The sequence below is a fragment of the Aulonocara sp. 'chitande type north' Nkhata Bay genome, linkage group LG8, assembly GCF_057382095.1.
Source record: "Aulonocara sp. 'chitande type north' Nkhata Bay isolate Kocher_YH1m ecotype deep benthic linkage group LG8, A_spYH_male_GT1.1, whole genome shotgun sequence".
NCBI classification, from domain to species: domain Eukaryota; kingdom Metazoa; phylum Chordata; class Actinopteri; order Cichliformes; family Cichlidae; genus Aulonocara; species Aulonocara sp. 'chitande type north' Nkhata Bay.
The window spans coordinates 9,890,725-9,903,401 of record NC_141351.1 but is presented as its reverse complement, the minus strand read 5'-3'; the positions used below and the strand labels follow the sequence as shown (position 1 = coordinate 9,903,401).

At 41.2% G+C, this 12,677-nt stretch overlaps 1 protein-coding gene across 2 annotated transcripts in view; it reads left to right on the top strand.

Moving 5' to 3' along the window:
- Positions 1–12,677, top strand: part of ankfn1b (ankyrin repeat and fibronectin type III domain containing 1b) — a 157,340-nt gene that overhangs the window by 43,193 nt on the left and 101,470 nt on the right. For both annotated transcript variants that reach the window (XM_086303387.1, XM_086303386.1), the window contains one exon: positions 3,673–3,902. In XM_086303387.1, the coding sequence (XP_086159513.1) occupies positions 3,673–3,902 (230 nt within the window). The remainder of the gene's footprint in view (positions 1–3,672; positions 3,903–12,677) is intronic.

The window sequence follows — 12,677 nt, the reverse complement described above, 5'->3', positions numbered from 1 at the left end:
TCATTGCTGGTCTGCTTGCAGTCTGGTCTGCTTTAACCTACTGATGTTTTTTACTATTTATATTATAAGTGAACTATTAAAATGAAGGAGACTTAATATATAGAGAGTTAAGGTTTTCCTACACTGGTAGCATTGCCTTTTATGTAGCGTAGCGTAATAGGAAGAGTGACAGAGAATAAATGTCCTGTTTCAGAAAGAGTGAACTGAGGGCCTGTGTGAGGATTATTTCGATCTGTGAATCATGTAAAAGCTACTCTAAGAATACAAATCTGGAACTTTAAAAAAGAATAATATCGCCACTTCCATCTATGGTGGTATGAAAGTGTTTTTTTTTAATAAATGTATTAAAGTTACTTAGATGTTTAGGTTCAGTAATAAACTACATTTAATACAATAAGAGAGCTTATTTGTTAAAATTCATGACTAAAGTGAATAAAGTGAACATGGCAGAAGTGAATCCATTGTCTCTGAAAGAGACTTCCAGTATCCCTGCTTCCCTTTTCCTCCCTCTCGTTACATTTCTCTGTCCTATTTTGGCTGCAGTTTGAACTATGTGAATGTCATCACTAACCCACTTTGGCCGAGTAGCATCGAGTGAATCCCGAGCCCTCGCTGCTCTGATCTGATAAATCTTCCCCTTTACTACGTCTAATAACTCAGCTCTCTGTCAGTGATTGGTTGATTTAGTCCAAGTGCTTCCATCTTATGTCCTTTTACATCTAGACTAATTATCTGGGTCTGATGGCGTGTTGGTGTCTGTCTCTCTGCCTATTTTTTTTCTTCCACGGCTCCTGCTCTGCTGAAAATATCAAATTGAGAGAGAGTTTGGTCTCACGTGGCTGCTTGTTGCCTAGCGACCACTGTCATCGACCATGATGCTGCCTCCCTCTTTCTTTCTCTCTCTACCTCTGTTTATGTCTCGGTATGCAGACAACTTTTTTCTAAAAATCCAAGTTGTTTAATAATCCAGCTGCATTCGGTTTGTGGATTTAAGCAACATCCTGTATTAGGGATCAGGCTCAGTCATTTTGTTGCTTTTATTATTTGGCCCGGCTTTGGCTGCGGCTCAGACTGTGGAACTGATACACAGGTTATATTTCACACTCTGGAGATCATTCATAAGCTCACACAAAACACTCACTGCCAAAAGAGCTGCAGTTTTACTCTTTTAATAATGGATATAATGAATAATGAATCACAGCAGCTGTGGCTCGGGAGGTAGAGCGGGGTGCCTCCAGAGGTTTGAGCCCCAGGGCGTGAGGGGAAAAAGAGCTATGTGTGTACCAAAAAATAAAAATAAATAAATAACACAAAAATGACTTTTCAGCTCCTCGCTTAATCACAAGCTGTCACCACAGCAGGTATCTCCACATGTGTCCAAGCAGTGTGCTCTTCTTTGATCCTCCCAGGATTAAACTGGGGATCTTTCAATTGTTATGCAAATGTAAAAACCACTGCACTGGAGCCACTGTATCTATACAGTTAAGTGCTACATAAATTTGTGTAACCAATAAGAAATGTTCAGTGGATCAGTTCAACTGCTTATTAATGCAAATAACTAATCAGCCAAGCAGCTCGGTGCAATTTGGCATGTAGACATGGTCAAGGCGACTTGTTAAGGTTCAAACGTCATCTAAACGGAGAAGAAAGCGGATTTGGGTGACTTGTAACATGGCATGGTTATTGGTGCTGGTTTGAGTATTTGCTGGGAGTTTCCCACACAACACACAAGAGAGAAAATATCCAGTGAGAGGCAGTTCGAAAATGCCTTACTGGTGCCAGAGGTCAGGGGAGAATGACCAGATTTTGTCAAGCTTATAGGTAGGCAATAGAAACTGAAAAGATTCCTACTACTTACAACCAAGGTATGCAGAAGAGCATCTCTGAATTCACAATGCATTAAAGCTCGAAGCAGATGGTGTATAGCAGTGGAAGACCACCTGGTGTGGACTTCTGCTGAGTTGACTGTACTCAAATGACCTCCACATCCACCAAATCTCAATCCAGTTGAGCACCTTTGGGATGTGGAGGAACAGGAGATTCCCATTGTGGAAGTGCATTTAACAAATCTGCAGCAACTGTGTGATGCCATCATGTCTGAGGACATTCAAATTCAAAAACACTTTATCCCCAAGGAGCCAATTAAAAAGGATGTTTCCAGCATCTTGCTGACAGCAGTTCTGAAGACAAGAGGAGATCCAGCCTGGTATTAGTAAGGTGTACCTAATAAAGTGCGAATATAAATGTAGCCCATTTAATGCATATAACTAATATATTTTTCTTTAAAATAAATATAATGGACTGTAACTTAATGAACCTGACAGGAAAGCCTATATAAAAGATTTTAGTGGCTTTCCACCTCATTTCTCATTTCTTTATTTATCGTCCCTGCTGATAAACTTTTGGTTTACAGACAGGCCCTCAAGAAATTATCCACATAAATAATAAAAGAAACAGTAAAAACCAAATGCAATCATACGACACAATCCTGCAGTAAAGAAAATCACTAAAATTTGCATTAAAGAAACCCAACTAAAGAGTGAAATGGTGTAATATGAGGTAACGATATCACATAAACAGATTTAGGAATGCTCCTGTCTGAAAAAGGGAGTTTTTGCACTGCAGCCTCTCTGCTCTGTCATGTCTGTCGTCATTAATACCTGTTTGGTTCTCTGATGGGCTCTTGTTGCTGCTCTCTGCACCTTTCCAGCTTTCCACATATGCACATGGATGTGAGGAGAGGTGCACTTGGAAGAGCGGGGAGGCTCTCCAGAACAGAGCCATATAAATGCATTACAGCCAAATAGACTGAAAAACATATAAATACCAGTTTTTATATATTTTTCTGGTTTTGACTCCAGTGGTCCTGACTGCACTCAATTATCTGATGTTTTAATAAAAGTATTTACAGCAGAGAAATGTCTGCGACTTTGACCTTCTTAACCTTATACAGTGATTCATTGGGGGCTGGGAAGTACACTGTGTGCTCATTTTCCTACTATAATTTGAGATGATATTTGAATCATGAGCACGTTTCACTGCTGTCGTTGTTAATACCTTGATGAAGACGGCTGATTTTGCTTACTCAGCATATGGCTGCGTGTTTTTTTTGAATGCCGTTGGTCAGATGCCGCAGACGGGATGCGACAAGACGTCTGACGTCCGTCAAATGCAGAGCGATGGAAGTTGTCTCTGATTAGTGGAGCTGAGGCAGTTTCTTTTTTTTTTTTTTTTGTCTGAGGCAGTTTCTGACAGCACTCATCCATCTCTGTGGTGTGACTGTGAGAACTCAGACATCATGTCAGCGCTTTGGAGAAAAACGCCCTCTCTGTCCAGCATATGAAATCATAATCACGCTGTTCAGGAGGCATGGTGAGAATAATGCTGCGGTTATAAAGTATTTTACCTATAAAGGAAGCTAAATTACTTTCTGGAAATGTTTTATGGAAGCAATCAGGGATGATAGCTCAGAATTTGTAGAGTGAGTTTCCAGTAATTGCGCACGGTCCAGTCGGTCCTGCTCTCATTTATTCTCCTGTCTTTTTTCTCCCTTCTTCTCCTTTCTTCTTATTGTTGCCTTCATGTAATGCCACTGTGATGTCTTTATTTGTCTTCAGTTAAGACAAATTAAAGACAATTTGTCTTTCAATTTGTCTTTTTGTTTTCATCCAGGGGAGCTTTGGCGTTTGGAGGATGACATGGAAGGTGACAATGAGACTAGCGGCTGCACCGAGGCCCGTCCACGCTCCCAGTCGCCGTTCTCCCATTTCCGGGCGCGGGCTGCTTACCTGCGCAAGAGCATGTCAGCCGATGAGCACCTAGACATGGGCTCCGACTTTGGCGCAGTGACTGCGGTCGAGGGCAAACAGAACCGTGGGAAGGGAAAGCTAAAGAGGAAGTTTGTAAGTTTGATTCCTTCACTTCCTGTTATTTGATTCGGTCCCACCCAGCCGTGTCCAGCTAAATCCTGTATCATCATGGCGTTGTTTCCTTCATCCCCTTTTTTCACACATCTCAAAGCCGGCTCATTTAAATAGGCACTTAGGATTAAAGGTTTTTCCGGCCACAGAACATATGGCCGTTCGGCAGAGCATGACTTAAGTTTTCTCACTTGCTGTGAGTGCAGCTTCATGCAGACATTCACAGCAGCTCCCAAATGAAGACAGCTCGTCCCACTCGCTCTTTCCTTATCTTTAATTAATTTATACAGCTGTGTGCTTGTGACTCTGTGGCTATTTTCAACTTTACCAAATAAATCCTGCTCGTCACCCTGAGGGAAGGCGACTGTTAACATGTGATGATAAAAACAACCCCCAAAAAACAAGTTATCGCTTTAAAGCTTTGTTGTCCTGATACATGAAAGATAATGAGCAAGAGAAACTATGGTGATCAAAGCTGATAAAGAGGAGAGTGCAAGGAAAAAATCTAGGGCTGACAGTCCTGAGAATACAGCATAAGGTGCAAAATGGTGCAAAATCCATCCATCCATCCATCCATCCATCCATCCATCCATCCATCCATCCATCCGTTCTCTTCTGCTTATCCGATTCAGGGTCACAGGCGGGCTGGGGCCTAACCCAGCTACTTTAGGGTGAGACGCGAGGTACGCCCTGGACAGGTCACCAGTCTGTCACAGGTCCAACACAGGGAGACAGACAACTATTCACACTCACATTCACACCTATAGGCAATTAAGAATTAACCTAACCCCTTTAATTGCATGAGTTTTGGAAGAAGCCAAGCACTTGCAGAGAACATGCAAAATGTAAACAGAAAGGGGCAACAGTGCTAACTACTGCACCACAGTGCAGCTAAAAAATGGAAACAATACCGCAAAAAACACAATGAATTTAGCTGACATGCTACCTATTTTACTTTAGTCTTGCATATATACTCAAGTTTATTCTGTTAAAGTTGAAACAATAGGTAAAAATAAATAAAGTCTATTTTATATATATATAGGGAGGACTGTAGGACTGTAGCTACTCCAGTTTTGGAGCTTTGGCAATTAAAATGACATCCATCAAGTGGTCAGCTTAGGAAACCCAAAGCTGCTGGCTAATTTCAAGCTTCCAAAATTACTGGTCCCTGGTCCTTTTCATTTTATCTAATTAGTAAAGTATAATTACCCCACTTGCTGCTTAAAATGATGTTTTGATTTGAGCTTAATTCCGTAAGCTGCATGTAACAGTGTTGGTTGCGTCAGATCTTTGGGGGGAAATGCTGCCAGACGAGTGCAGCGGGCTTGTTGAAGGCGCATGAAAGATTAAAGACCTGTATATTGTCCGTTAGCCTGTGGATCAGGTAATTGGAGACCTCATTACCAGCCGAAGCGTTGTAATTGATTCTCGGGTGTCACAGGCGCAACAGGAGACCAGGACAGGTTAGTGGATAGCTCAGTGGGAGAATTTAAGGTGTGTGTGGGGTGTTTTTTCTCTGGCATACTGCTGGATGTGGATCACAAGAATATACTTAACTGAACTTTAAATGGGATTAGCCATTTTTTATTTTCCTTTCATACACTTGAGCCAATCAACAGTTTGGTGTCAGATCAGTTCGTGGTCACAATAGTCGGGCTGAAAATAGAAGGGAAGAAGTTCATTTTATTAACTTCCATCACATTTAAACAGTTGGCCATCTTTACTAGAAATGGGAACAGCACTGGATCTGATGACCTGCCGCGGGTGTTTTGGGGTGAGAGTTCACATTGTATTGTCTTCTAGTACACTGTAATTGAGGAAATGTCAAATGTACTTTACTACTGCATCATACCTGCTTTAAATATGTTGTCTTCTCTCTGTATCACTCAGTCTTTCCTTTTTCGTTTGCGGATGCACAGATAAAACATTCAGAGCCGTGTTGTTGCTCAACACTTGTATGCTCTCCAGAGCGACGCGAAAATTGCCGTGACAAAAACAACTACGCCTCAGCCTGCTGCCTCATGCAAACAACTGTTGTGCTGCAGTATTTAGTGTTGTGCTATGGAGGTTGACTGTGACACAGCAGAGAAACAATGCCTTAATATTAGCGCAAGTCGGCCCACACTGCAGAAGGCCTGCCTGCTGGCACGCATGTTAGAAGTAATCTACAGTATCTTTCGGAGATACTAATGGAGGCGGATTAGGTGTTTAAAGGAAAAATGTTTCAGTGTTTTTCATTCTTTGGACTAAATATGGAATTGTAATTATTGTAACAAAAAAGAAAAGACTAAAGCTTTTCAGGTAGGAGTAAGAGAACAGAAGGAGAGAAAGTAACCCGTGTTTGTAAGGCTGCCAAACTCTACATTATGGTCCGAGTTAATTACCTGTTGTAACGATATCAATGCCATCTCCCTTTAAACTGTCACACTCTGTGAGGGCCTATCTTCAGGGTCTTCAGGTCAACAGGCAGTGCTATCTGTTCAGCAACAACTGTCACGGTGAAGCTGTTTTGTATTTTAGACTGAAACACCACTAATCACGTGCTCTACCCAGAACAGAAGCAGCTCGTGGCTTTTACGACCCTTATTGACCTTTCTTTATATTGTTACAAGCTGTACACTTGTGAGTGAAAATGTGTCTCGCTCACCGGGATACCGAAAACACCTCGCACTTTTGTCAACTTTTACTTGTTGAGCTACACAGTCAAGAAACTCTGCAGTTCTGCATATATAAAATCCAGAGTTTCCCACAGTTGTATAACGCCCTCAGTTAGCTGTCACCTTTCTTACAGCATGCTATGTGGCAAAGTTGGAGGAGCAAAGCTGCACAGATGCAGCTCTCTCCACTTCTTTGCAGACACTCTGCTGAGAGAGCCCGGGGGAGAGTGACCAGCTAAATCATGAGTAATCTGACTTTACAGTGATGAATGATTCAGTCTACCATAATTTGCAAATATGAGTATATGAGTATTATGTATTAAGAAACTTGTTGCAAAACACAAGATTTTTTCCCATTTCATTAACTGAATTTATGAAAAATACCACAGTAAGAGAGGTATAAAATAGTATGTTAGCACTCAATAGGTGTTTGCCAAAGAGCTATTAGCTGTTGCCCTGAAGCGTCATCAGAAATGTTCTCAGTGGAAGAGTGGCTGTCAAGAGGGAGAAAAGGCAGAGGTACGCAAAATTACACAAGAACTGGGATGAAACTCAGGTCTTATGGAGTGATGGGTCAAAATGTTTGTAGGAGGTCATGAAAGAGGTAAAACAGCCTTGACTTTCAAGCCTGTTAGAAAAATTGAATTTTTTTTACCTTATGTCAGTACATAAGGCTGTGTACATTAGGTAACAGCTGCACAGTTTTTGTGGTTTTGTGTAGAAAAACACATTTTAAGCCTGTTTAAGCCATATGCAAACCACAGATGATGTAGTTGGACTGTTTGCAATGTACAAGAGTAATATTACTGTAATATTACAAAGGGATTGCAAATTGTATTTGCAGGAAGGATCATTTTCTCCACTGACAGCAGTGTGCCTTTCAACAGTTATTGTTTCTATCTGCTGTAATTTCATCTCTTGACATGCTGCCTATGCAGTGTAAATATGTATGCATGTATGTGCCTGTGTGTCCTTTATTTATTTAAATGTGTGGCTGACGTGCAAATGCACTCAAAGCCTACTGACAGCAAGCTAAGAGGCTGACTAACCACATAATCAAAGTACAGATCGTATCATTTCTGTTGATTGAATGGCTGTAACTACATAATGGGATGTTCGTGCGTATTCGCTGCACTTTGGTCTGACACATCCTCTGGTGACTCACATAGATTCTCTATTAAAGCAATATATTAAAAATTACACACACAAAAAAAGCACAGGGAACGCAAATAATTGTTTTTCATCATTTCCATATTCACCGGAAACCCACAGGAAACACCACAAGAGAGATTTCAACCAAATCACGTACGTGGATGTGCTCCTCGCATGGTGGCAGGAGTCCTGATACTGTACTGGCAGGAATCTCAGTGGTATCTAGACTGTTGAATAAGGCGAATTATATTCAGCATGCTGCTTTGGTCAAAGGCTCTGGGTCGCCTGGATTGGTTTGAGAAACTTGATATCGCCACCTGCGGCTATGCTCTTTTATGTTATCAGGAAACGGGCACAGAGTGTGCTCGCACATAATAGCTCATAAAAACACACTTAACACACATGAGAAATACTCTGAAAAATCAGACATTTAAAGGCCACTGGCGAGGCTTAGATGAAGACCACAAGTGTTTCTGTGACGTCTGCTTCGCCACTTTATCTATTTGTAAGTCAGCCTGTTTACACCTCGAACGAAAAGCATTGAGCTGAGGTGGTGAGTGCGGGGGGTCTACGAAGCAGCTGATTTACATTTATTCTACTCTTGGTGTATACCCTGACTGACCGTCTGCTCACAAAACACTTGTGGTGATTGGTGAATCCGAGAACACAGAATATATTGTGTTCATAATAAGAATGAGCCTTCCTAGTTGTGTTTGGAATTAGCAAGCGAGGACAGAAGCATCTTCACAGTTTGAAACTCTCCGTGCTCGACAGCCGTTTAGTTTATTCCCCATCTGTCTGAGACAAATTTATGCTACAGACAAAAAAGATAAAACCCTGTTTGGATGGACTGTGTTCTTTTCACGTGGCTCATGGAGCTTTCCATTTGTTTTCATTGCTAAGCCACCATCTGATGTATCCTAAGATGGCTTGTGTACCTCAGTGATCTCAAAATAGATCACACTGGATGCTTTTGTTAGCCGTAAATCCAGCAAACGCATTTTTTTTCTCATTACTGATTCGACGTAGGTCTGTGGGATTCTTGTCCACTAGAGGGCAAGAATGAGCACCTATTGTTGGTAACAATTTCCTGAGAATCCCAGAATTGACTTTATTTTAGGGCTAGTTTTGTTTTAATAACTACCTAGAGTGTTTACCCCTCAGCTGTAAAAAAGGCTGATGTTGTTGTCCACCTGCTAGGTTTGTGGGCAGGCAGGCGGCGGCCTAAAAACCCACGTTTTTGAACACAAGAACTTGAGAAGCAAGTGAGGTAGGATTTTCAAATTCATACCATACGTGCAGGTAGGGTTAGGGCAAGGTTTCTGAAAATCTAACTTAAGAAAGTTGTCACCTCAAATTCAAATTCATAGCACAGAAGCGTCTGCTAGGAGGCTGAGGGGCAACACTGTGTGTTTTTGTTTGTCTGTTTGTGGCTACTCAGCCTCAGAGCTCACAGCTTTTATTCTTCAAGCCTTTAATTGATTCTTTATTGTTTTTACTTTATTACATAAAGTGTTTTATCAGTCAGGCTTTCAGCGCTTAAAGTGGACCAGTTCTGCTCATTTCCAGCTCCTTATTTGTATTCTTTGGACTCTGTTAAAGCAGCTTTGCATTATTCATGGGTCATTGTTTTTCTGACTGGGCATTGATGTAGCCCCACATTTCTGTGTGAAACAAGCCGTTTTAGGGCCTCTAGATTAAAGCCACCCTCTGTTTTGGGCAACTTTTTTCTGATTTGCTGCCCTGTGCAAACAGAAGGTTTGAACAGCAGGTGGGGCCAGAGTTGTGTACCTGCTGTTTAGCTTAGATTTAAGAGCTACTTTAAGAGAATCCATCGCTATATATGAGAAAAATCAGCAGCGTTATGATAGGCCAGAGTTAAACAAGAGGTAAGATGTGACCTTGAAGAAATCAGTGCATCACCGTTTTCTTCAAGGTCACATTGAAGAAAACAAATCATGCAGACGATTTGTCGAATCATTATGGTAATGATTCGACAAATTGTCTGCATGGGATTTTTTCATGTTCTGGTACCACATGAAGTTGCCAGGATAACATAGATACTCAGCTTTGTTAATTGTTAATTCATAGAGCAGTGTGTAATCACCTTGTTAATTGCCACTGGCCTGTTGGCAAACAAGCTGGCATTCACCGGTGGCAGAGGCCAATGTTTATCCGTGTCCCGTCTGTTTTGCTGTCTTTATATCTGGGATCCAGATTCATAAATATGTAGGATGAGATTTCTTTGTTCTCTGGCACAAAAGGAGGAATAAATAACAGCAAAAACAAAATAAAAACCCCAGATTAGGCTTCAGACACTGACAAAATTGTTTTCTGAACATTGGTTTAGGCATGGGCCAGGCATTTCACAATGATAGATCACTGGTAATGGGTAAAACCCAGTACAAAAGTAGGTAAGGGTCTCAGCCTGGGAAGTCATGTTGTGAGCATGATTGCAATAATGTCATATTTTTGTATTCACTGTGCCAACATCACCTAAAGCCAGAGATGACGGAGTTAAAAAGGACAGCAGCAGCACTTTGAGAGCTTCATAATTTCCTCTGGCTGACTAACTTCAGTTGAAATAGGATAGAGGAGTGCAGCCTCAAGGCCCTTTATAATGTTAACACAGTGATTACTGGGGTAATTAGTCTGACGGTGTGGCCAACATGGAGGCAGAGGAAGAAGTGGTTATGGGAGCTAATTCTCATTTTTCTTTTTTTGCCCTGTTTTGCTCTAATATTCATAAACAATTATTATAAACTGCTGTGTGCAGAGGTCGGGCCCTCTGATAAACAGATAAAATCACACAGGTTCACTAAAGCAGCACCTGTGGAACTTAACTCAGTGCTGATCGTCATTGTTGTCCCGAGTAATGTTAATACTGTTTTAAACTGTCTTGATGTATAGTTTTAATTTGGACCCCAGGAACTTGTAACTTGGTAAATCACCCCCTGAAAAATGATTGCCAAATGGCTGAACAATTTTTTTATGCCTGCCTCTATAGCAAACTGCAGCTCTATGTGCACCAGTAATTATTGTTACATATACGTTAGATAATCCAGCTTCTGCGCATCCAGAATGGTTTGTCGTGTTTGCTTGTTGGGAGGTTTTTCATCACATTTTGCAGGCTTAGTTCTGTTATCGTGGTTTAGGCCACGATTTCATACTCTGCTGTCTTTGATCAGAGATTCTGGTGCAGTGAGGATTTTTCTTCAAGATTAGCCTGCTCTTGATCCCAAATTGCCAATATGAAAACTCAACCAGCTGTATAACGATGAGGCCACGAAAAGATGAAGTGCTGGGTGAAAACACCTTCACTTTTCTTTCACTTTGAGATCACTGTAAGATCTATCATGAGATGCCCTTTCATCTTATTCTCCGGTCTTTGGTGCTCTCTTCAAGTTTATCTTGTATCAACTAGCTGTAAAGCACACGAGAGCTTGTCTTGTCTCTTTAAAGATTATTTAAAGGATCTCCAGTCCTTTGCTGTTTTCTCTCATTCTGACTGACTCTCTATCTACTCAGCTCAAGGTTACTACATCTTACTACAAAAATATATTTTACTCAAATCATTAAGTGCACACTGGAGTACCAGGGGTGTCGTACCGTCAAATATAAAGCCACCCATCATGTCTTTATATTTTGCTTCCAAGAAACCAGTCAGTCTGTTTCAGCGATCTTGATCAATAGTCCTCCAGACTTTCTGAAGCTTTTACCTGACAATGATTTTTGAAAACTTTTTGAAGCAACTCAACATCTGACCTCATTCAAACATAAAAAACCCACCTAACTCAAGGATCAGTGCCGTGTCTGCACATGACAGACAACTTATCAAAGAAACAATTTAAAATGATATCTTTAGGAACTTTGTTGCTGGGAAACCCTAGGAAAAATGCCAAAGATATTACAGCTTAACAGGCATAAAACAGTCATTTTTACACCAACAAAGGGATTGCCATAGAGTGATCCGAAAACACTGTGTGTGTCCCCCACGTATGCCAAATTACATATCCTCAGTATGTACAGAGGTATGTGAGGAGAGAGGTATAACAGTGAGCATCTATAGCTGTGTGTAAGGAGGCTCTGTCATGGTTTGGGGTCTGTGATTTTGGGAATCCTCTCAAAATCGATGGAATTATGAACACAGAAAAGTGTCATTAGATTTGATTCACCATGGAATACGGTCTGGAAAGCATCTGATTGGCACTGGTGTCATTTTTCAGCACGACAATGATCCCAAACACACAATGTAGCACTGTCAGTCATGGATTGGCCTCCCCAGAGCCTGGACGCACACCTTACTGAAGCAGTGTGGGATCATCTTGACAGAGAACAAAACAAAAGCCAGTCGACATTCAAACAAGAGCTTTGAATGTCCTTCAAGAAGCCTGGAGACCTATTCCTGAAGACTACTTAAAGAAATGACAAAAAATGTTACATAAGAGATTTTAGGCTCTGTAATAATAAAGGTGGTCATACCAAATATTGATGTTCAAGCATGTTTGAATTATTTTTGCCTTATATACTGTGTGCATACAGTGTAAATTTGCACGTTTTAATAAATCAGTGCACCTATTTCCCATTTTCCTTGCAGAATATACAGAAACAAGGTGTAGCTCAACAGTTTTTGCACACTGCTCTATTTAATACTAGTCTCATTGATAACATTCCCCAATGTTTGTGTCTCTGTGCGTCTGCCTTCTGTGTTCATGCTTCTGGAGACCACAAGGTGGCATCACGATCCCACAGAATAGAGTTCCTGCCTGACAGGCTGTCTCTCCTTCATCTCGCTGCTGTGTTCACTGCCTGTGTGACTGAACTGTTACCTGGGTGGTGCTTGAGGTTTCTCTCTGGTGACTCATTCATCCTGAGATGACTAACACACAGACACCACAGTGGACTGCCATCGGAGCCAAGCTTTGGCTGCGGACAGTCTACTAGCATT